We start from the raw sequence: 24234 nt of genomic DNA on the forward strand, positions 1-24234 counted from the left end.
CGGAAAAAAAAACTCAGCAGGTCTGGCCCCATCTGTGTGGAGAGAAAAAGAGATAACAGAACTCGTTCTGCAGAGTCATACCGGACTCGAGACGTGTTTCCCTCTCCCCAGACGCTGCCAGATCTGCTGAGTTTCCCCTGCATCCCCTGTGTGTTTGGTTCAGATTTCCAGCAGTATTTTGTTTTTATTTGAGTGGACGCAGGAAGGCTAATGGGCACCGAGGTCCTGGAATCCAGATTTTTAAAAAGTCAGTAGGGAGGGGCGAGAGGCTGCAAATTAGAGTTTGGTGCTGAAAGTGTTAAGGATTCTCTCTCTGTCTCTTCTTTCTCTGGATGTCATCAAACAGCCCTGTCATTGGCCAGCAATGATGTAACCATGGACCACAAAGGAAAGGCTGCCATTGGCCTCCCAGCAGAGTAACAGCTGCTGGCTCTGAACTGAAATGTCACTCCAACAGCAGCAAACCGTGCTCTCGCTCGCTCTAATTCCTTATGCAGCCTGTACCGATACAGCATGTCAGTAACAATTAGAAGAGAAAAGCAGGCGGCTCTGAGTCTCAATAATGTTCGTCATCTAAAGCCCTATCCTGTTTTGCTATTTTTTTTCTGAATTGCTATATGGACCCAGTTTCATGTTAAAATGCATTGGAAAAGCACCAGCCTATCAGATTCTGGGTGTGCTCGCACTCCACTTCGGATGTGTTAAAGGAGCTGATACCCAGAAACAGTGTCAGTCTCACTGTGCTATAGTGGGGGTGGCGGGGATGGGGATGGTCTGTGGTGGTAAGGGTAATTTCTTCACAAGAAGGGCTGCAGATTGGAGAAGGAGTTAACCACATCCTAATTGTTTTCTCTCTATGGCAGTTCTTTGAGGACCCATGCAATTAGACCCTCTCCCCTGTTCATCCCAATCGCCTTGCAACTTTCTGTCCATCAAGTATTGATCCACCTCATTCCCTTTGGAAAGCGACTATTGAACCGGCTTCCCAGACCCTTTCAAGCAGCGTATTCAAGATCATCACTCGCAAGTTTAAACACACATCTGCTCCAGTTAATCAAACTGATCCTTTCAAAAGAAAATAACTAAATTGGATGTTAAGAATTCACCTATTAGACAAAATCTCTTCACTGCATGTGAATTACAGAGTTTTTCTTACATTTAGAAAAAAAGTTTGGATGATTTGAAATGTTCTGCAACCAAATCGTTGAAGGTTTACAGTGAGGTTAGATTAGAAATAGCTTATTGATTAAGGTGCAAACGCCATTTCTCCATCCGCTATGACATCAGAGGTGATTAATCTTGTTACAATAACAGTATAAGCCTCTGTAAAAAGGCAAGTCAAGGGGATGTTTGGTGAATGTATTAAAGTGAAACTGTCAATCGTAATTTTCGACTATATCACTTTTCAGACACCGTTCCTTCGCTGCTCTTTTCATTTGGAAACGCTTGACAGCTGAACACCAGGACGGAAATTCTGTGAAATTACTGAATAAATCCGCAAATGTACAGACAATCCCCTTTCACCTGGTCTCCAGCACATTGTGTACGATTGGATAAATCAGGAACACAACTGTGTTCCTACAGCTGATTTGAACCGTCTAGGCATTAAACCCTGCGTGTTTGTATGAGCGGGATACAATCCCCCACCCCCAAACCCCCATCTTGAAAATGAATTGTCTTCACCGGGATAGAGATGGATTTGAATTGCAGTTTTGCCCAATTCAATCTCAATTAAAAAAAAACTAACTCCCGACAGACTGTCGGTGTATTTCTTATTCGCTTTCCTGATAAAATTGAATAAATATCAATGAATAATGTCGACGTGTCTCCAATAGAGTCCAACTCTTCGGATATTGAAACTTGAGTTTGCAGAGGGAGGGCCGAGATGCTGTCACAGCAAGGTGGCTTGACAGAGATGGAAAGAGACAAAGTGGAAACCAATGGACAAGGGTCGCGCTTTCTGCAGTGAGCCACGGTGCCATGATCGAGACTCTGTGGGATTCAGACTCCTGTATCTGAGTAATAAATGAAAGAATACTAGTCTGGGATGGAGTAATGTGGATGGCAGAAAGTGCGTTTAGAAAGGACGTATTTTGCTCTATAACTTCAATCACTGCCGTCATTCCGTCTGTAAATGCACGGCCAGTGTGAAACTTAACACCCCAAATCAAATAGGAGAAAGTGAGGACTGCAGATGCTGGAGCTCAGAGACGAGAGTGTGGTGCTGGAAAAGCACATCAGGTCAGGCAGCATCCGAGGAGCATCAGAAAGCCCATTCCTGATGAAGGGCTTATGCTCGAAACGTCGATTCTCCTGCTCCTGGGATGCTGCCTGACCTGCTGTGCTTTTCCAGCGCCACACTCTCGACCTCAAATCAAAAAGACCCGGGTTCAATTTCCGATCTGTGCGGTATGCTTGATTTCGCATGAGGGATGAAACAGAGGGAGATGTAACTGGTTGTAGTGCTGATGGGTTAGAGGGTAACTGTAGTGCTGGTGGGTTGGAGGGTAACTGTAGTGCTGGTGGTTGGAGGGTAACTGATTGTAGTACTGGTGGGTTGGAGGGTAACTGTAGTGCTGGTGGTTGGAGGGTAACTGATTGTAGTGCTGGTGGGTTGGAGGGTAACTAGTGCTGGTGGGTTGGAGGGTAACTGATTGTAGTGCTGGTGGGTTGGAGGGTAACTGTAGTGCTGGTGGTTGGAGGGTAACTGATTGTAGTGCTGGTGGGTTGGAGGGTAACTGTACTGCTGGTGGGTTGGAGGGTAACTAGTGCTGGTGGTTGGAGGGTAACTGGTTGTAGTGCTGGTGGGTTGGAGGGTAACTGATTGTAGTGCAGGTGGGGTGGAGGGTAACTGTAGTGCTGGTGGGTTGGAGGGTAACTCGTGCTGTTGGTTGGAGGGTAACTGATTGTAGTGCAGGTGGGGTGGAGGGTAACTGTAGTGCTGGTGGGTTGGAGGGTAACTCGTGCTGGTGGGTTGGAGGGTAACTGATTGTAGTGCTGGTGCGTTAGAGGGTAACTAGTGCTGGTGGGTTGGAGGGTAACTGTAGTGCTGGTGGGTTGGAGGGTAACTGTAGTGCTGGTGGGTTGGAGGGTAACTGATGGTAGTGCTGGTGCGTTAGAGGGTAACTAGTGCTGGTGGTTGGAGGGTAACTGGTTGTAGTGCTGGTGGGTTGGAGGGTAACTGATTGTAGTGCAGGTGGGGTGGAGGGTAACTGTAGTGCTGGTGGGTTGGAGGGTAACTCGTGCTGGTGGGTTGGAGGGTAACTGATTGTAGTGCTGGTGCGTTAGAGGGTAACTAGTGCTGGTGGGTTGGAGGGTAACTAGTGCTGGTGGTTGGAGGGTAACTGTAGTGCTGGTGAGTTGGAGGGTAACTGATGGTAGTGCTGGTGCGTTAGAGGGTAACTAGTGCTGGTGGTTGGAGGGTAACTCGTGCTGGTGGGTTGGAGTGTAACTAGTGCTGGTGGGTTGGAGGGTAACTGGTTGTAGTGCTGGTGGGTTGGAGTGTAACTAGTGCTGGTGGGTTGGAGGGTAACTGGTTGTAGTGCTGGTTGGTTGGAGGAGGTCAGGCGAGTAGAACTTTTGTCGTTGTTCTCTGGAAATGTATGTTGCAAGTCGGCCGAGTGGGCATCACCTGACGCACCTACTGATCACTGACAAAGACGGAATAATAATGAGGCATTGCACATTCCCCAGCCTGAGCCAATAACCTCTGGGACGGTGGGGGTGGGGTGGTGAGGGATGAGCGAAATAACCCCAAACATGAATGGAGCAGATATTGTGGTTCTGAATCAGCCGTGGCCTGCCCCTGGGACGGGGAATGGATAGTTGGGACCAATATCCTGCTCTTCAGGCCTTGCCCAGATGACGGACTCCACCTGACAAGCCCGGTTTGCAGGAGAGAAACTCCTGTGGTCACACCTGTCAAAATCACATCGATTTTCCAGAAAGCATAATGCTAAGGACTTCATAGAGGAATGCAAGAACACCGGTCAGCAGGAGGCGGTCAACAAAGCAGAGTAATGTCTTTCACGTTGTTTGGGTGTACAGTGGGCTGAGTTACTGAAGCTGACAAGGAAGGGGATCTGACAGTGCACGGATTCGCTCTCTGCCTGTACAATTGGTTCTCCCTGCGTCTGCTAACCCAGCTCCCTCACATCGTCAGGCTCCCTCAGTCACATCTCCGTACTACATCGGCGATGTCAGTTCATTCTTCGAGAAGCCCATTGCCTCTGTGACACATCATGGCCTTGTCACACCCTCCAGATGAACATGCCACAGTCTAACTCCGCATTAACACACCATCTACCTAGCGCCTCCTTTCACTTCGGCTCTCCAGTCTGCACCATCTGCATTGCTTCATGCTATTCTCCTTCCTCCGCTAGGATGGGGGTGACTCGCTCCTTATTTTGTCAGTCTAAAGTGGGAGTTGGACGGCAATTCGACTTGGGAGGGCGTCACTGCAGCCAGCGATTCTGTCCTGGGCCAATCGCTGCCCTGCGATCGGAAGCAGGAACTCTGGCTGTTCGCCCTCTGTCACGGGAGTACCGGCAGGAGATGAGTTAGAAGGACCAAGGGGAAGTGAACTGAGGGAACTTTGCAAATGGTTTGCTTGGGTTGCATAGCTGAAGTCATTTCACCATCTGAAAAGTTTCAAAGTCCCTCTTTAAAGGCTGCTTTACCCCCTCCCTCCCGTCCCCACCCCACATCCCCGGGCTCCCTGTGTCTGTGTTTGGAACTGACTGGGCCACCGGTCATTCTAGTGTCTGAGGGAAAGCTTCTGTCACTTCGCCCCGACTTAGAGGATGGTGATACTGACAGTTCCATTGTTCCGACATCTTAACATAGTTCAGGATTCGATGCAAACCCTTGCCCGGCCGCCCCACTCGCTTCAGCCGGTGCTGAAAACCGTGTCAGCAGCTCAGCGCCTTGTGACAGAGGCCGAGTGTTTAATCATTTGCAGAGAAGCAGCTTGCAGCAAAGCACTGAATGGAAGCTGAAACACCTCAGACTGTTCTCAAACTATGCGCATCCTTCACGGGTAGTATTTTAAATTCCAGCACAGCTCAGTAGTGACACGGGGGAACAGAGCGACTGCATTACATCATCCAGGACCTGAGATCATCAGCACAAAGAATCCACATTGATACAGGATAGTCCTCAAACCTCGGTGTCTTTGTATCATTGAGTGAACACACCTGATCCTTATCCATCCAGCTACATATCTAACTGTGTTCATGGGTGCGTAGTTCTGTCATTCTCTGGGATGTCTACATCCCTCCATCCAACTTGCCTCTATTTATCCTTGAGTCTACCTACATCTGTATTTTCCTCCCTCACCCCTCCCTCTCTCCCTCTGCATCTTTGAATATCTCTCTATCTAGCATGTGCGCGTGTGTGTGCCTTTATATACGTTGTGTGTGTGTGCATCTCTTCCCGGTTCTGATTATGTCATCTCTCTCTCTCTGTATCTTTGTGTTGGTCCATGTGTAAATCTGCATCCCACACTATAACACCCATCAGCCGCGACTCTCTGTCCAGACCTTTCAAACATCAAATCTCGCCAGCATATCCCCGAGTGCCCATTCAAATACAGATCTGTATCGGTGACAAGATTTTAACATTATACGTGTGTGTGTGATGGGGGGGGGGGGGGGGGAGGTGTGGGTGAACATTACCAATCTAGTAAGGTTCCTTAAGCAATTTCAAAATCCTTTCCCTGCATCTCGGCAAGCAAGAGAGACCGGGTGTGTCTGGTAGGAACTGCACGATTTACTATTACCTGGAGAATCTCATTCATAAAGTAGCAATATGCAGGGTGAAGGAGCATCCCCTCAGAGTGGGGACAGGGCTGGCCTTTCGTTTCTAAACCGGGGTGGGGTGGGGGGGGGGGGTTCCTGCTTACCTGAACTTGCATGAAGGAGCCTCGGTAGAAGCAGCAAGCTGCCGCAGAAATCGCGCTCCACAAGCTGCACTTGTCAGTCATTTTTCCCTTCTTCCCAAGCTGTCTTTACAAATGACTGTAATCCAGTGTTTTAATAAACGCTGGTGCGGGTACCTCCCACACTCTCACCTTGAATCACTGCCTGCTCTCTGGCGGTACGCTAATGTATATATTTAGAGACGCACATTGGCGGAGTGATAGGGTCTGGATAACACCAGCTCGCTCCTGCTCGCTTCTCTCCTGCTGCCAGTTTGTGGCTCAGTCTCGATTCAGCAATGAGTGTCAGCAGCTGCCTACTCAGGCTCACGGCTCATGAAAATTCAATCAGATCCGGCGGGAGTTGATGGGGAGTGCAGGGGAAGGGGGAAGAGAGAGACCACCTCAACTCTTCCTCCTCCACCCACCCCCCTCACCATGCCCAGCCCACCACCACACACCCCATGTCGAAAACACTTTCACACAAACGCAAATCCCAAGTCCCTGGTCACCTCCTGTTCGACACTAAATCAATAGCTGATGCCCGGAGTCAAGCTCTCTCTGCCTCGCTCTGGACTCTGCTCTCAAACAGCCGGTCCTCACTTGGGTCGAGATGAGAGAGAGTGTAAAAAAAATGAGAAAGACAAACCTCAAAGCAGCCGCTTTCTGGATGGACCTGTCATCTATTCCTTCGCCACCCTATCTTCTGTATAAAACAAACTTTTTTCCTAGCTACCATCAGTTCGGAGGAAAGATCACTGGATTCGAAACGTTATCTCTGATTTCTCTCCACAGATGCTGCTAGATCTGCTGTGCTTTTCCAGCAATTTCTGTTTCTGGATGGACAGCCTACGGTATCCGTTGGTTATAGCTTCAGTAGCAAGTTGCTCACGCAAGCTTTTCATAACAGTAAAGGTACAAATACAGTCGGTGTCTGTACCTAACACGGCAGCCTCCATCCTTACTTCCATTTACTCTTGCTTTTTCCGGACACTCTGAGTAAGGAACCCAGTTTATCACCGCCGTCTTCCACCCCCCCCCCCGCCCGCCCGCCCCCCCTGCCGCCAGCTCGGCCCGAAATCTGAATCTGTCCTTTCCCCTTTTCACAAGCAGACAGGCAGTCCTGCCGAGCTCCATCCGCACATATCCGGGATCACTGAATGCAGCTCACGGGTTGGGGGTGGGGACCCTTGCTGGGTTTTCCCGGTATTTCGCCCTAGAGTACTGAGGCAAATTACGGCAACTCAACCATCACGTTTCTAAAGGAAGGATTCACCCCAGCAAATAAAGGAAATTAAGAGCGTTACCAATACCCAATGTGCTATTCTCCATAAAATGAAGAGGGTAAAGGTTTCCTCTACATTATAAACGAGGTGCTGAATATCCAGGGTATGCTCTTCTCATCATATGTCGGGTATTCACTATAATATATCAAAGGAAAAATATCCTCTATAAGCAGAATCAGCTATACTCTATTATGTGCCCAAGCTGTGCTATTTCCTGTGAGAGACATAGAGTCATAGAGATGTACAGCATGGAAACAGAGCCTTTGGTCCAACCCATCCCATGCCAACCAGATATCCCAACCCAATCTAGTCCCACCTGCCAGCACCCAGCCCATATCCCACCAAACCCTTCCTATTCATATACCCAACCAAATGCCTCTTAAATGTTGCAATTGTACCTGCCTCCACCACTTCCTCTGGCAGCTCATTCCATACATGTACCACCCTCTGTGTGAAAAAGTTGCCCTGTAGGTCTCTTTTATATCTTTCCCCTCTCACCCTAAACCTATGCCCTGTAGTTTTAGACTCCCCGACCCCAGGAAAAAGGGTTTGCCTATTTATCCTATCCATGCACCTCATAATTTTGTAAACCTCTATAAGGTCACCCCTCAGCCTCTGACACTCCAGGGAAAACAGCCCCAGCCTGTTCAGCCTCTCCCTATAGCTCAAATCCTCCAACCCTGGCAACATTCTTGTAAATCTTTTCTGAACCCTTTCAAGTTTCACAAAATCTTTCCAATAGGAAGGAGACCAGAATTGCACACAATATTCCAACAGTGGCCTAACCAATATCCTGTACAGCTGCAACATGACCTCCCAACTCCTGTACTCACTACTCTGACTGATAAAGGAAAGCATACCAAATGCCTTCTTCACTATCCTATCTACCTGTGTCTCCACTTTCAAGGAGCTATGAACCTGCACTCCAAGGTCTCTTTGTTCAGCAACACTCCCTAGGACCTTACCATTAAGTGTATATGTCCTGCTAAGATTTGCTTTCCCAAAATGCAGCATGTTGCATTTATCTAAATTAAACTCCATCTGCCACTTCTTAACCCATTGGTCCATCTGATCAAGATCCCATTGTAATCTGAAGTAACCTTCTTCGCTGTCCACTACACCTCCAATTTTGGTGTCATCTGCAAACTTACTAACTATACCTCCTATGTTCATATCCAAATTATTTATATAAATGATGAAAAGTAGTGGACCCAACACCACTCCTTGTGGCATTCCACTGGTCACAAGTCTCCAGTCTGAAAAACAACCCTCCACCACCACCTCTGTCTTCTACCTTTGAGCCAGTTCTGTATCCAAATGGCTGGTTCTCCTTGTATTCCATGATATCAAACCTAGCTAACCAGTCTCCCATGGGGAACCTTGTCGAATGCTTTACTGAAGTCCATATAGATCACATCTACTGCTCTGCCCTCATCAATCCTCTTTGTTACTTCTTCAAAAAACTCAATCAAGTTTTTGAGACATGATTTCCCACGCACAAAGCCATGTTGACTATCCCTAATCAGTCATTGCTTTTCCAAGTACATGTCCCTCAGGATTCCCTCCAACAACTTGCCCACCACCAACATCAGGCTCACTGGTCTATAGCTGGACCCTGGCTTGTCCTTACCACCTTTCTTAAACATTGGCACCACGTTAGCCAACCTCTAGTCGTCCGACACTTCACCTGTGACTATCAATAATACAAATGTCTCAGCAAGAGGCTCAACAATCGCTTCTCTAGCTTCCCACAGAGTTCTAGGTTACACCTGATCAGGTCCTGGGAATTTATCCACTTTATGCAGTTCAAGTCATCCAGCACTTCCTCCTTTGTAATATGGACATTTTGCAAGATGTCACCATGTATTTCCCTATAGTCTATACTTTCCATATCCTTTTCCACATTAAATACTGATGCAAAGTACTCATTTAGTATCTCCCCCATTTTCTGTGGCTCCACACAAAGGCTGCCTTGCTGATCTTTGAGGGGCCCTATTTTCTCCCTAGTTACCCTTTTGTCCTTAATGTATTTGTGAAAACCCTTTGGATTTTCCTTAATTCTATTTGCCCTCCTGATTTCCCTCTTAAGTCTACTCTTACTTCCTTTATACTCTTCTAAGGATTCACTCGATCTATCCTGTCTATACCTTACATATGCTTCCTTCTTTTTCTTAAGCAAACCCTCAATTTCTTTAGTTATCCAGCATTCCCTATACCTACCAGCATTTCCTCTCACCCTGACAGGAATATACTTTCTCTGGATTCTCGTTATCTCATTTCTAAAGGCTCCCCATTTTCCAGCCGTCCCTTTACCTGGGAACATCTGCTCCCAATCAGCTTTTGAAATTCTTGCCTAATATCATCAGAATTGGCCTTTCTCCAATTTAGAACTTCAACTTTTAGATCTGGTCTATCCTTTTCCATCATTATTTTAAATCTAATAGAATCATGGTTGCTGGTCTCGCTGCTGGCCACAGAAACATCTGTCTGTACCACAGACTAAAGAATCCTCTAACACAATTGATCTCTTGGAACCCGAAGTACCCCTCATTGCATTAGAGCCAGTCTCAATACCAGAAACTTGGCTGTTCATGCTACGTTTGAAGTGGGTATATCCACAAAAGATTCCGGCACTAGCTGCCTACCTCTCTTACCTTTCCTGGAGTTAACCCATCTATGTGACTGTATCTGAGACTTTATCCACTTCCTATAACTGCCATCCACAACATACTATTGCTGTTGCAAATTCCTCATTGCTTCTAACTGTGCTATTCTTTGTCGTATAAACAGAGTAGCTCTTCTTGATATCAATAGGGTGCTTTGGATTCCATAGTATATCTAAGGTATGATATCCTCTGCTACATCCAGTGGTGCTACAAATATATACTGTTGCTATCATGTATCCAAGGTAATACAACCGGGGCCTGGCATTTCTATCCAGGATGTGATGTTTTCCACATCATAAGCAGGATGTTCTATTCCCATATGTTTGATAAGTTTTTTTCAGTTATCAACCTGAAACTGAGGGCGGCACGGTGGCACAGTGGGCGGCACGGTGGCACAGTGGTTAGCACTGCTGCCTCGCAGCGCCAGAGATCCGGGTTCAATTCCCGCCTCAGGCGACTGACTGTGTGGAGTTTGCACATTCTCCCCGTGTCTGCGTGGGTTTCCTCCGGGTGCTCCGGTTTCCTCCCACAGGCCAAAGATGTGCAGGTCAGGTGAATTGGCCATGCTAAATTGCCCATAGTGTTAGGTAAGGGGTAAATGTAGGGGTATGGGTGGTTTGCGCTTCGGCGGGGCGGTGTGGACTTGTTGGGCCGAAGGGCCTGTTTCCACACTGTAAAGTAATCTAATCTAATCTAAAGTAATCTAATCTAATCTAAAAAAAAATCTAATCAACCTTACAAAGTGAAACAATATTGTGTACTATCTACAAGATTCATTTAGCAATTCACCAAGTCTCCTTAGATAATATCTTCCAAACCTGCAACTCCGACAACCACAAGGACAAGGGCAGCAGACACATGGGAAAGCTACCACATGAAAGTTTCCCTCTTAATCACACACTTTATTGACTTGAAATAATGTCGCTGTTTTTCACTGTTGCTGGGTCAAAATCCTCAACTTCGTCCCTAACAGCGCTGTGCATGTACCTATACAACATAGATTTCAGTGATTCAATACCACATTCTAAAGGGCAGGTAGTGAAGGACAATAAGTGCTAGCCTTGGCAGTGACACCTATATTCCATGAATTAATTTTAAGAAGTCAGGATAATGCTGTTTTCGATACTACATACACGGTGGTTTCTTGATCCCTCGATAATATGTACAGGCTAATCTATTCTTCCAGTGGCATACACACAAAGTGGTAGTTTACTCATTTATTGCCATTCAAGCTGATGCTATCCTCCCTCTTCTACATACAAACTGAGAGCTCTATTCTTTTATAATACATAAAGTGCAATGATTCTTGATAATATAACAACATAGACTTTTCCACTGTAATAGAGACAACTCCACTATTTCTCAACAGAAAGAAAGCAAAAATAATGTCATTGCGTTTCTGGAGCTGCACTCCAGAAATTCTACATTCAAACATTCCCTCAGAACTTGGGCATCTGATATAGCTTGACATTTCAGTGCAGTAGTAAAAGAGTGCAACATTGGTGGAAGAGCTGATTTTTAGATGAGACATTAAATTGACCCATTTTCTGTCTAATTCGGTGGATGTAAAAGATTCCCTGCAGTTTGGAAGAAGACCAGGGTGGATTTATCCCTCAAGTAACAGCATAAATTCAAATTACCTCACTACTGTTTGTGAGACCCAATGTGCATAAACTATCTGCCAAGTTGACCTCTGTAATGAAAAGTAATTAATTGGCTGTGATATGTTTCAGGATATCACTGGGGAGTGAAAGGTGCTTATATAAATGTAAGTATTTTTCATTTCTCTATTATAGATTTATGCTGGCATTATTCTGTAGGGTTAACCAGGTTTAATTGTATGGTTAATGCCTGCCCATTGCATTTGTTATGTGCTGTTTCAAAGATTGGACCTTCTTCTTGAAGTAATAGTTTCAACAACTGGGCAGCTTGTGTAGTTTCCACACGGCGAATAGTCGTGTGTAAGCCAGACTAACAGCGTGTTTCTTCTCTACATTCTTTACACCATTTGCCTTTGTCCCTATAATATGTACAGAGATTTCAGTAATATACCATGAAATTACATCCAATAACACTTCCATTATGACCAAATAATTCAGTGGCAGGACCCTGTCAATCACATTTGTCCCCAGTGGTAATTCCTGTACATATAACTATTTATGGAAACAGCAGATTGCTGTAGGTGAGTTCAAACCTATTTCATCTGATACCAACGTTAACAAGCCATTTTTTCTTGTATCTGAAATTGTGGTATTGTAACCATGCTTTACTCCTTACAGCTTTTGTTAGAATAAAGGCAAGCTATTTAACAGTATACATTTCCATTTCTGACATCTAAAATCATAGAATCCCTACAATGTGGAAGCAGGCCATTTAGCTTATCAAATCCATGCTATCCCTCTGAACAGACCCAGACCAGCCAATTCCTGGAATTCCACATTTCCTGTGGCTAATCCATCTATCTTACACATCACTGGACATGATGAGTGATTTAGCAATCCACCTAACCTGCACACCTTTGGACTGTGGGAGGAAACCCACACAGAGAGGGGGAGAATATGCAAGCTCCACACAGACTGTCACCTGAGGCTGGACTTGAACCCAGGTCCCTTGCATTATGAGGCAGCAGTGCTAACCACTGAACCACCGTGCCACAATGCTTCCCAACAATATATCTAGGTTCATTTATGTTGTCTCTTTTACCTTGTTGCCAACAGTCCCCTTATTCCATGTGAATTCTCTGCGAGATTATATCAAAATGAAGTCAGTGAAGACAGCTGTGCTGTTTCATCTCTGGATGTCATTCATGGAGCAGTCCATTCAGAATAAAGGGCCACATGTTCAGCAATTTGAGACCTTTCAGTGAGACAGTTACCTGAGGCAGGTTAAAAAATGAGTGCCATTTCCTCAAGAATCACATCAATCCAAAGAAACATACTGATGGATTTGGTCATCACTCATGTTATAGCAGATGGTCTTTAGCAAGAAAGGAAATACTTTTATATGAGACATGTTTCTCTCCTTTTATTGTCTTTCTTTCTGGTAACCTTTTACTCTTTCCTCCAGGCATTAGATAGATCTTGAAAGTGATATACATATATCGGTTATATACCTGTTAAGTAATATGGCAACCTCAGGGGTTACAGCCTTGTGTGTATAAGTGTTCTTTGTTCAGTGGATTTTTGTATTAGATCAGGAATCAATCTGTACCAGTCCTATCAATCAAAGAAGCTGATGGAGCAGAAGCCAAGTATAAAAAAAGCTTTAGACACTCCAGCAGATCTACTGTAATAAAGCATCTACCAAACCCATCACAATAGTTGCTGATAAGGAAGGAGGATAGAATGCACATTGGTAATCTGGAAGGCTGAAGGACTTATGCCTAAAATGTCGATTCTCCTCCTCCTCAAATGCTGCCTGAACTACTGTGCTTTTCCAGCAGCACACTCGACTCTGATCTCTAGCATCTTCAGTTCTCACTTTCACCCTGCCCAATTTATCAGCTTGTAGCAAGGAGGTCTTTGCAACGTTTGGCTGGAAACAGTGTAATGAGTCAGAGGTTATCTGAGTCAGAGGCTCTGATAGTCAAAAACTCCAGAATATTCTTGCTTGTCACAGATCCCTGGGTTAAGGTTGATAAGGTCAGCATTTATTGTCCATCCTCAGTTGCTCTGAGATGCTTGTTATAGCAATTTGATACAACCAAGTGGCTTGCTTGACTACTTCAGATGTCATCTACACTGACCTTGCAAAGAGAATCCCACCTAGACCTACCCCCACCCGTATAACCCTGCATTTCTCATGGCTAATCCACCTAGCCTGCACATCCCTGGACACTATGGGGCAGTTTAGCACAGCCAATCCACCTAACCTGCACATCTTTGGACTGTGGGACACCCCCACAGATGCAGGGAGAATGTGCAAACTCTACAGAGACAGTCACTCAAGGCTGGAATTGAACCCAGGTCTCTGGTGCTGTGAGGCAGTAGTGCTAACCACCATGCCAGCCATATCATTTAAGAGTTAACTATATCGGTGTCATGTAGGTCAGAATGGGTGAGGATGAAAAGTTTACTTCACTAACTGAAAGAAATCTGAATTTAAATAACAGGAAAAGAGTAACAATCTCTGAGCCATTCCAAATCAGCAGCCAATGCTATGAGTTCCTTAAAATTCAGGGAGGAATAGGAAGATTTGTGTATGGGAGTCTTACAGTTTAGTGTGAATTGAGGCTTACATTTCTGTCTCGTCTTTTCTTCATTTTATTAGCAAAAGTCTCAGGTGAAGGGAGCCTGACATTTCCATTGGCAGTTGCACCATTCGTAAAGCTCTTAACCAATGTTGCTAGCTTTAGTAGGGCTTAATCAAATTTTGTCAAATTTTCAAGTTTTATCAAATTTTCTCCCCCAGGAACTACCCTGTTAAACAGCATTTTACACTGGCTGGTATATTTTTATCACCAGTAAAGGAAAGTGATTATAAAATGAACAAAAACTAACATTTTTTAAGAAACGTAAATGCAAAAATGCTCCAGTCAATTTCGTCCTGGGTTGCTCACATCAGTGATTAATCTTCCTTTCTTGGAGATAGCAGGACTCTTCTGGAGGGTTGGAAACCCAATCTATGTCTGCCTCTGATCCACCACCTCAACATATCATTTTGCAGGGTTAATCTGGAGTCCTCAGGACTGAAAGGGTCACTGCTCAATCAGCTAATCCTCCAGAGGGATGCAGCAGATAGCCTGAAAGCTAAATAATCCATTATTTGGGAGAATTTATAAAGTCAGTCTGTTACGTTAGGGGATGAGATAAACTGTTAAACATGTTGAATTGATTTGAAAGACATTAACCATTTCACGGTTTGAAAGTGAATGGCTCCTCAGTGGAAACCAAACCTGAAGATCAATGTCCACGGCGAATACTCTCTGGCCTTTAGCGTGATTAATTTGTTGCTGGTGGGAGTGTTGCAGAATGCAATTTGGTGATTTTTCTGTTGCTTCATTCTTTCAAACTTGTTTTTTAAAATTCATGTGGACAAACAATAATTGGAAAGCAACAAATTACACACAGAAAGCAATGGCGCAAGGGAATAGACAAAATTGTTTCTCTCAGAGGTTTAAGAGTCTTTGGAACTTTCTTCCTGAAAAAATTGAAAGCTGAGTCCTTCCTGAAAAGATTGACAGCTGAATATATTGTAGACAGAGGTGGGTAGACTGTTTTGAATAAGGGATGAAATGTTATCAAGGGTAGGTGGGAATGTAGATGTAAAGCTACAATCAAATTAGCCATGATCTTATTGAATAGCAGAGCAGGCTTGAGGGGCTGAATGGCCTCCTGCTCCTTGTTCATAGATCTCCCTCAGTCTCTCAACTATCAACAATGTTGGAGAGAGAGAGAGAAGGCATTCAATAGTTAAAGAGTTAAAGAAATATATATATTTTAAAAGTAGATAATAACTTTGGTGCATATTTATACAGTTTTCCTAAATAAGGATATTTTGCCAATATTTTATGTCAAATGCCATGCTGACTGTGAATGGTAAATTAAATCCCAGGCAATGCTGGATGGTTACCAGTCATCATTGGAAGGCCCTGGCTGAATTAGTGAGTTTTACCGCCCATTTTCTGTGATGAAGCAACTGACCTTGGCTCAATGTCTCCCTTAGGACATAATTCCCCATTTAACCAATACAATGTGCTAAAACAATTGATTAAAAACATGAAGCTGAGCATTGCCTGCTGCTCACTCCTGAGCTTGCAATATTTGGTGAAATGATAAAGGGATTTCAATACCTTGATGAGTTGCCCTACCCTGTTTGAACTACTGTAGGAATGTTGTAACTAGCCTTAGCATCGCTGGATTAGGAAGAGGTTAATACCAAGTGTTTCTTGATCACTACCCAGTGACCACTAACATACATATGTGTGAATTTCAGCACATGGCATAGGCTGTTATTCCTGCACAATACTGAGGGAGTGCTCTCTGTCAGAAATATTGTCTTTTGGATGAGACATTAAACTGAGATACTGTCTGCCCTCTCAAACAGTTCCAGAGCATTATTTCAGAAGTTCTCTGCAGTTTTCTGACCAATATGTGACCTTCAGCCAGCATATCATCTTACATTATCATATTGCTGTTTGGGAGAGCTTGTGGCACACAAAATGGTTGCTGTGTTTCTGACATTGCAACAGTGGCTATACTTCAAAAACACTTATTTGATGTAAAGTAGTTCAGAAAGCCTTGAGTCACAAGGATGCTACATAATTGCAAGTTTTAAAAGTTGGGTAAGATCAAATTCAATTGTGAAATTGCTGGTGTATGGACATACCCATGAGGTACCAAAGAGCTCATGAAAATGAGCCCCACAATAAATCAGAGGATTGAAACAATTGATATATATTTATATGTGTCTTTTCTAAACTCAGGACTGCTAATTGAATACTGTTTGTGTTTAATTGTATGCTGGTGATGAACATTAACTTGTGTAATAAAAAAGCACAGACTGAAACTCATCTTTGAGTGAGTAACTGGGTAAATAAATTCTTATAAAAGACGGCTCCAATTGTATCCTTCAGGACATTCCAATATACTTTACAGCTAATTAAGTACTTTTGAAATATAGTCACTGTTGTGACACACGGAGGACACATGAGAGACAATTTGCACTAGCAAGCTGCCAGCTACACTTTTCGTTTCATGAAAAATAATCTGTTTTTAACCTTGTTGTATATTATGTATGACTGTTACATATTACTAATAAGTATTATAGTTTTGATACACTATTTACTTTTTGGACAGTACCACGAGATCCTTTATGTCCATCTGAGAGGGTGTATAATGTTTCATCCAGAAAATACACCTCTACTACCAGAGCACTGTTTCAACACCACACTGGGGAGTGTCAGCCAAGACTTATTTGCTCAAATTTCGGAAATAAGCCCATAACCTTCTGATTCAGAGGCATGAATGTCACCCACTGAACCATAATGCAAGGCTGATCCAACGGCAGGTTGAAACAAATGAAAGAGTTAACTGCTCCCTGTGACACTGCAGTGTCTGACAGAAGCACCAACAAATGTGTCACAGTTAGCAAAAATCAAAATTCTCTTTTTTTCCAATTTGGTTTGTTCAGCAAGTTCTCTGTCCACAGAACCAAAAAGCCTGATGTAGCCAAGACAAAAAATAAATCCCTGCATTCAATTGGATGAGAGAGCTCCTCGTTTGATAGCACAGCATTAGAAAATAGATCAGCAGACTGTTCAGAGTAGAAAGGGATTTAAATAATTTAATTCAAGTACAACTATGTGCAGAGTAAGATAAAGAACCATGTCATGTGTCCCTGCCCCCATTTGTTCGCGCTCCCTGGAGTCCTAACTCATTGTTGTGCCGAGTCCCTAATCTCTGCAATTAAAGTCATATTGAACACCAATTGGAGCCCTATTCAAGACGCCATGTTCAATTTAGGAATGCTGGAGTTAAACTGTTACAGCCTTGGGCCTCAGACGCATTAGGAATAATAGGGTTAGAGTAAGGGCTGCCACTCCCAGCTGAAGGAGATATTACAATTGCAGGAATCACTGCCCTTTTCCAGTTTTGTGTAAATCCTATCCCGTCCTCTTAGAATTGTTTTTGCTTTGGAAAAGGATTTCTCTCTATTCCTGTGATTGACTGGAGCATTAATGCTCTTACAACAGATTGGGTGTTATTTGGTTCATGATGTGACATTTCTGAAATATAGGATGTTTTGTCTTTTTTTTTAAAACAGGGTATAAGAAAGATAAGCAAATTCAGAATTTCCACCATTGGATTCCATCACATTTTGTCTATCTTTAAGTAATTAAACCCTTTATCTCTGTTAGGTCATCCCTCTTCTTTACAAGAATGATTTCCTCTGATTAGATTTTAGATTTTTTTTAGATTACATTACAGTGTGGAAACAGGCCCTTCGGCCCAACAAGTCCACACCGACCCGCCGAAGCGCAACCCACCCAGACCCCTACATTTGCCCCTTACCTAACACTACGGGCAATTTAGCATGGCCAATTCACCTGACCTGCACATCTTTGGACAGTGGGAGGAAACCGGAGCACCCAGAGGAAACCCACTCAGACACGGGGAGAACGTGCAAACTCCACACAGTCAGTCGCTTGAGGCGGGAATTGAACCCGGGTCTCAGGCGCTGTGAGGCAGCAGTGCTAACCACTGTGCCACTGTGCCACCGTGCCGCCCACAAATTAGGTATCATTCTTGTACATCCTTTTTGTATTTTCCCAGTGCCTTTGTGTCCTTTATTATAATAATTCATTATAATAGTTTATTATAATATTTGTTCACAAAACTCCAAGTATAGTCTAAGCAAGGGTTGATATGCATTTAACATCCTTTCTCTTCTTTTCAATTCTATTCCCTTAGAAATGAACCCGTGTTCAATTATCTGTTTTTAATGGCCTTATTAATAAGCATTGTTTCTTTTACTGATTATGAATATGCACCCCTAGATCCCTTTACACCCTTCCCCCATTCAAACTTATTACTTAAGGGGTATCTAGCTCCTTTAATCTTTCCATCAAGATACAAATATCTGTACTAAAATCCATTTGCTAATTAAACACCCGTTTGCACATTTATTCATGTCTTAACTTTGGTGGGGAAAACAGCTTCAAAGGATGAATTTATTTTTTAGGGAAATATAACTGTGATGGAGGTGAAGTGCATGACATGGATCAGTTTGATGAATTCAGACATATTAAAACGCTTCAGATTAACCATCTGTGGAAGCTGAAGGATGGCTGTCTGACAAAATAAATAAATAAATAATCCACACACATTTTATACTGTTTTATGAAGAATTGGATCAAGAATTCCCCAGCTTAAATTCAGATTAAAGCTGTTTCAACAGTGTGACCAACACCAGGCCAGAACCTCATGGAACATTATTGTGGTTCTTTCAGTTTCCCACAATGAAATCCCAATTGAATGAGCCAGACTGCCAATTAATGCCAGCTTTGTAATGTGTGGCCACAGCCAACATTGGGTTGAGATCAACCCAAGCACATTGCAGCCAGCAATTAGGAAAGTCTTGTGTTCTTTCAGTTGGGCCCAGAACTGGCCCAGAAGTCCAGAAGTGATGAGCCCATGTCTAACCCAGTGCACCAACAAGTATGTTACCTTGGACAGAACTATAAAGATGGAGTCAGCACATTTGTGCTGTATGAGACTCATTTACAGAGATAATCTGCTTTCCTGCTGCATTCTGATTGTGTTTGCAATATTAATTAACCAGCCAGAGTAACTTGCTTCTCAATATCGACCCACTCGACCTGAGAGATGTTAACACTATTGCTTCGTAAGGGATTTTTTTTTCATTACTACATGCTCTGGCAAGGAATTGTGATGCTGTTTGCAGGGCTTGTAGATGTTCAAGTTTATGGCTGAAGGAGTTTTTAGAGTCATGACCTATTAATAGGCAAGATTCAAGTGCTTTTGAATTGAAGGGAGTCCTGGCACCTAGCATAGCAGCTTGGGGTGTAATGGTATTACAGGGACTCTGCTCAATGAGGTGAGGGGGGAGGTGTGGGCGCAGGTTTTGCAATTCCTGCGGTGGCAGGGGAAGGTGCCAGGAGGGACTGTGGGGGGAGTGGACCTAACAAGGGAATCACAGAGGGAATGGTCTTTACAGAAAGTGGAAAGGGGTGGGGAGGGAAATATATGATGGGAAATATGTGATGGGATACCAGCCTCTGGTGGTGGGGTCCATTTGTATGTGGCTGAAAAAGCGGAGGGTTTTAATGAGGTCAGACAGATTGACCTCATAGAATATGAGTTCTCTGATTCAGGCTGTTAATCTGGTCCACTCAGGGACCCCTGGCTGACAGATAGAAGTGGGAGTGTCAGAGGTTCTGGTCACTCTAAGAGCTGGCTCTGAGGAATGCAGTCTCAATGACTTTACACATGTAAATCATGGGTGACTTGGTGATGGGATACCAGTCTCTGTGGAGTTATTTTATTTACCAATTGAGCAATTGGACAAAGCTAAACAGTAAATTAATTGACTAAATTTCAATCGGTTTCAATGGCGACATACAGATTTTGTACAGATCCAGATGGAAACAGTTTTTAAAACCATTGACCATTATTTCAAGAGCAGCTTTGCACTGGTCTAGAGGGACCACTAGTGGTGGGAGCCTAAAACAGCAGGCAAATGAAGTCTAAAAGTGACAAAAATGGTTATGATCTTTCATCTTTCTACCTATCTTACTACAGATCGTTTTAGCTCTTATATCTTAAGATCACCATAATGGGAGATTGGCAACTCTCCACAGCTCTGAGTGCTTCAAACCTAATCCCACGATCAAGTATAGTTTTACATATCATGGCTGAGAAAATGAAGCAGAAAGCTCTAATGCTAATTTATCTCCTTCATGGATCGTGAGCATCACTAGCCAGCATTTTTGCCTGTCCCTAATTACTATTGAGTAGGTGGTGGTCAGTCACCTTCCCAAACCACTCCAGTTCATGTGGTGCAGGTACAGTTGCGGTATTGCTAGGGAGGGAATTCCAGTCATTTGGAAAAAGCAGACAACTGAAATTACCAGGGAGCCCTGCTCTGACTTTCATGCTCAGAATTCTCAGCAGCTAGGCTGTTCAATGTATTTGGTAAGAAAGGAAGTTGCACATTAATGAGCTAAATATGCCATTAATAAGGTCATTAACAAGAAGAAAAGGCAACTCGCTGCTGGCTAATGAGAATTTCACCTCGATGTCTGGCATCACAAACGATGCAGTATATTTCTCCCAATGTTGAGATAGCACTCGCTGGAATTCCTAAATGATTCTGCCACAAATCTTACCACAACCCACATTGCTCAGACCCTCACACAGTTGGAAGGAACCAAGAACTGAAGATTGTGGGTGAAATGGGATCCATTGTCACTGTGTTAGACTGTCTATAGGGATCAAGCAAGGCAATATCTGTGCCATCAGGACTGTCATGACCCAAGTGAGAGGGGTTTGGTGTCTTACGGTAGGTAACCAGGGTTGTAGACATCTCATGGAAACAATGACATCACCGCCCAAACAAGTCCAGTATCATTAAATGATGGTTTAATTTACTAAAAGTGTAAATATTTTCACTATCCATCTTGATTTTACAGATTAAAGTATTAAAAGGTCAGGCTGTGAGCTGCTGCTGTTACAGCCCAATTCCCAAAAAGATTTAAATTCAAGGTGCCAAAAGGGCAACCCACTCAAAATGCAAAAGGATCTGAGTCCTCTGAATCAGGGAACATGCACATGAATCTGACTAAGGGCCAAAATCATTGAGTAGCAAGTGGAGAGATCCTACTTAGGTAGTGGCTGAGTTGGAAACACTATGAGGACGGTACATAGTTTGATGTGTCTAGTGCCTATTAAGGGTCTCAACAAAGGCTCAGATATAGCAGACCTTTATATGACATTGCATGTGTCAGCTGCAGGTGGTACAACGCTGCACTGACGCTCTGCTGACTCAGATTCTAAGAAGATGGTTCCCCACAACAATTGCAACGTAAGCGGTGGGGTAGTTGGGGGGGGTTAGTGTCTGCAGGAATGATAAGTTTTATTTACAAAACTGATTACTGAAATAAGGCCATTACTGGCAGGACCAGGATTCTGCTCACTGTGTCCTCTTAAGAGCAAGTGGTGATGAGGTACTCGAATCAAGACTGCCCACTGTGCTGTCATGAATGGAGCTCTAGGATTTTGACTCAGAAATAGAGTCATAGAGTCATAGAGATGTACAGCACAGAAACAGACCCTTTGGTCCAACTCGCCCATGCCAACCAGATATCCTAAACCAATCCAGTCCCATTTGCCAGCACCCGGCCCATATCCCTCTAAACCCATCCTAATCCTATACCCATCCAGATGCCTTTCAAATGTTGCAATTGTACCAGCCTCCACTACTTCTTCTGGCAGCTCATTCCATACATGCATCACCTTCTGCATGAAAAAGTTGCCCGTTAGGCCCTTTCAAATGTTTCCCCTCTCACCCTACACCTATGTTCTCTAGTTCTGGACTCCCCCACCCCATGGAAAAGACCTTGTCCATTTACCCTCCATGCCCCTCATGATTTTATAAACCTCTAAAAGGTCATCCCTCAGCCTCAGACGCTCCAGGGAACACAGTCCAAGTTATTCAGCCTCTCCCTATAGCTCAAACCCTCCAACCCTAGCAGCATCCTTGTAAATCTTTTCTGAACCCTTTCAAGTTTCACAACATCCTTCCTTCAGCAGGAAGACCAGAATTGCACACAATATCCCCAAAGTAGCCTAACCAACATCCTCTACAGCTGCAATATGACCTCTCAACTCCTATACTCAAATGCACTGATCAGTAAAGGAAAGCATACCAAAAGCCTTCCTCAGTATCCTATCCACCTAGAACTCTATTTTCAAGGAACTATGAACCTGCACTCCAAGGTCTCTTTGTTTAGCAACACTCTCCTGGACCTTGCCATTAAGTATATAAGTCCTGCCCCAATTTGTCTTTCCAAAATGCAGCACCTCACATTTATCTAAATTAAACTCCATCTGCCACTTCTCAGCCCATTGGCCCATATGATCAAGATCCTGTTGTACTCTGAAGTAACCTTCTTTGCTGACCTCTATTTTGCACACAATATTCCCAAAGTGGCCTAACCAACATCCTCTACAGCTGCAATATTACCTCTCAACTCCTATACTCAAATGCACTGATCAATAAAGGAAAGCACCACCTACTTTGGCATTAGCTGCAAACTTACTAACTATACCTCCTATGTTCACAACCAAATCATTCACGTAAATGATGAAAAGCAGAGAATCTAGCAAAGATCCATGGGGCATACCAGCAGACACAGGCCTCCAATCTGAAAAGCAACCCTCCATGACCACCCTCTATCTTCTATCTTCCAGCCAGCTCTGTATCCAAATAGCTAGTTCTCCTTGTATTCTAAGTGATCCAACCTTGCTAACCAGTCTATCAAGAGGAACTTTGTTGAATGCCTTATTGAAGTCCATATAAATCATGTCCACTGCTCGGCCCACATCAATCCTCTTCGTTACTTTTTCAAAAGACTCAATCATATTTGTGAGACATGATTTCCCAAATACACAGCAATGTTGACTATCCCTAATTAGTCTTTGCCTATCCAAATGGATGTAACTCCCTCAGAAACAATGTGCCCATCACCAATGTCAGGCTTACCAGTCTACAGTACCCTGGCTTTTCCTTTTCCACTCTTCTTAAATAGTGGCACCGCATCCGCCAACCTCCAGTCTTCTGATACCTCAACTGTGACTATCGATGATACAAACATCTCAGCAAGGGGCCTAGCAATCACCTCCCTAACTTCCCACAGAGTTCTAGGACATATCCGATCAGGTCCTGGAGATTTATCCACCTTTATGCATTTTAAGATATTCAGCACTTCCTCCTCTGTAATATGGACATTTTTCAAGATGTCACCATCTATTTCCCCACGTTCTGCATCTTCCATCTGTTTCTCCACAGTAAACATTGAAGCCAACTACCCGTTTAGTATTTCCCCATCTTTTGTGGTTCCACACATGGGCAGCCTTGCTAATCTTGGAGGGGTCCTATTTACCCTTTTGTCATGAAATGTACTTATGCAATCCCTTTCGTTCTCCTTAAACCTATTTGCTTCATTTTTTTTAAGAAAGTTTGGTTTGGAAATTGTTATGTATCATGATAGGTGGTAGATATTACACTGACCAAATTAGATGTAAAGTCACTTTCAATATTAGAACTCAAACTGAACAAAGCTGAAACCCAGACTATTCCTGAAAAACGAAGAAGCTATTGGTGATATGTCTTTGAAATTTACTATGCCAGAGAGTTGCAGGTACTCTAATGCCATGTGTATTCAAGGCTGAGAGACAGAATTTTTAGCTGTCATTGAATCACGGGTGTGAGGAGTGGGTGAGAGGGAAGAATTGAAGCAAAAGATAAGCCATGAGGGCAGTGAATAATGGAGCGGGCACAATGGCTATATGGGCTCCTTCTGAGCTTATTTCTAATATTCTTATATTTCCAAATCGAAGTGGCATGCAACTTGACGGGGAACCTGTATGTGATGTCCCCATGCCTGCTGCCCTTGTCCTTCAAGAGGGTAGAGATTATGAATTTGAGAATGTCAAAGTCACAGTGGTGCTTTTTGGGGATGGTATCCACAGCAGCCATTGTCTGTCAGTGGTAGAGGAAGGCAATGATTAAATGGTAAATGAGGTGCCAGTCTTGAACAGTGAAGGATTAAGGGCTATGTTGAGTGGACAGGTAAGTGGAGCTGGGTACACAAACAAGATTAGCTATGATCTTATTGAATGGT

At 43.7% G+C, this 24234-nt stretch overlaps 1 protein-coding gene across 5 annotated transcripts in view; it reads right to left on the bottom strand.

Moving 5' to 3' along the window:
* LOC122564918 (SH2 domain-containing protein 3C-like) overlaps positions 1–24234 on the bottom strand; it is a 189707-nt gene that overhangs the window by 42010 nt on the left and 123463 nt on the right. Inside the window, exon 1 of one of the 5 annotated variants that reach the window (XM_043720389.2) lies at positions 5903–6222. The exons of the other annotated variants lie outside the window; for them this stretch is intronic. Coding sequence (XP_043576324.1) covers positions 5903–5983 — 81 coding nt within the window. The 5' untranslated portion in view covers positions 5984–6222. Of the gene's footprint in view, positions 1–5902; positions 6223–24234 lie in introns of those variants that run through there. 5 annotated transcript variants of the gene reach the window in all.

This window comes from Chiloscyllium plagiosum, unplaced genomic scaffold (assembly GCF_037043375.1).
Source record: "Chiloscyllium plagiosum isolate Xiang-an unplaced genomic scaffold, Cpla_swu_hap1 HiC_scaffold_21, whole genome shotgun sequence".
NCBI lineage: Eukaryota > Metazoa > Chordata > Chondrichthyes > Orectolobiformes > Hemiscylliidae > Chiloscyllium > Chiloscyllium plagiosum.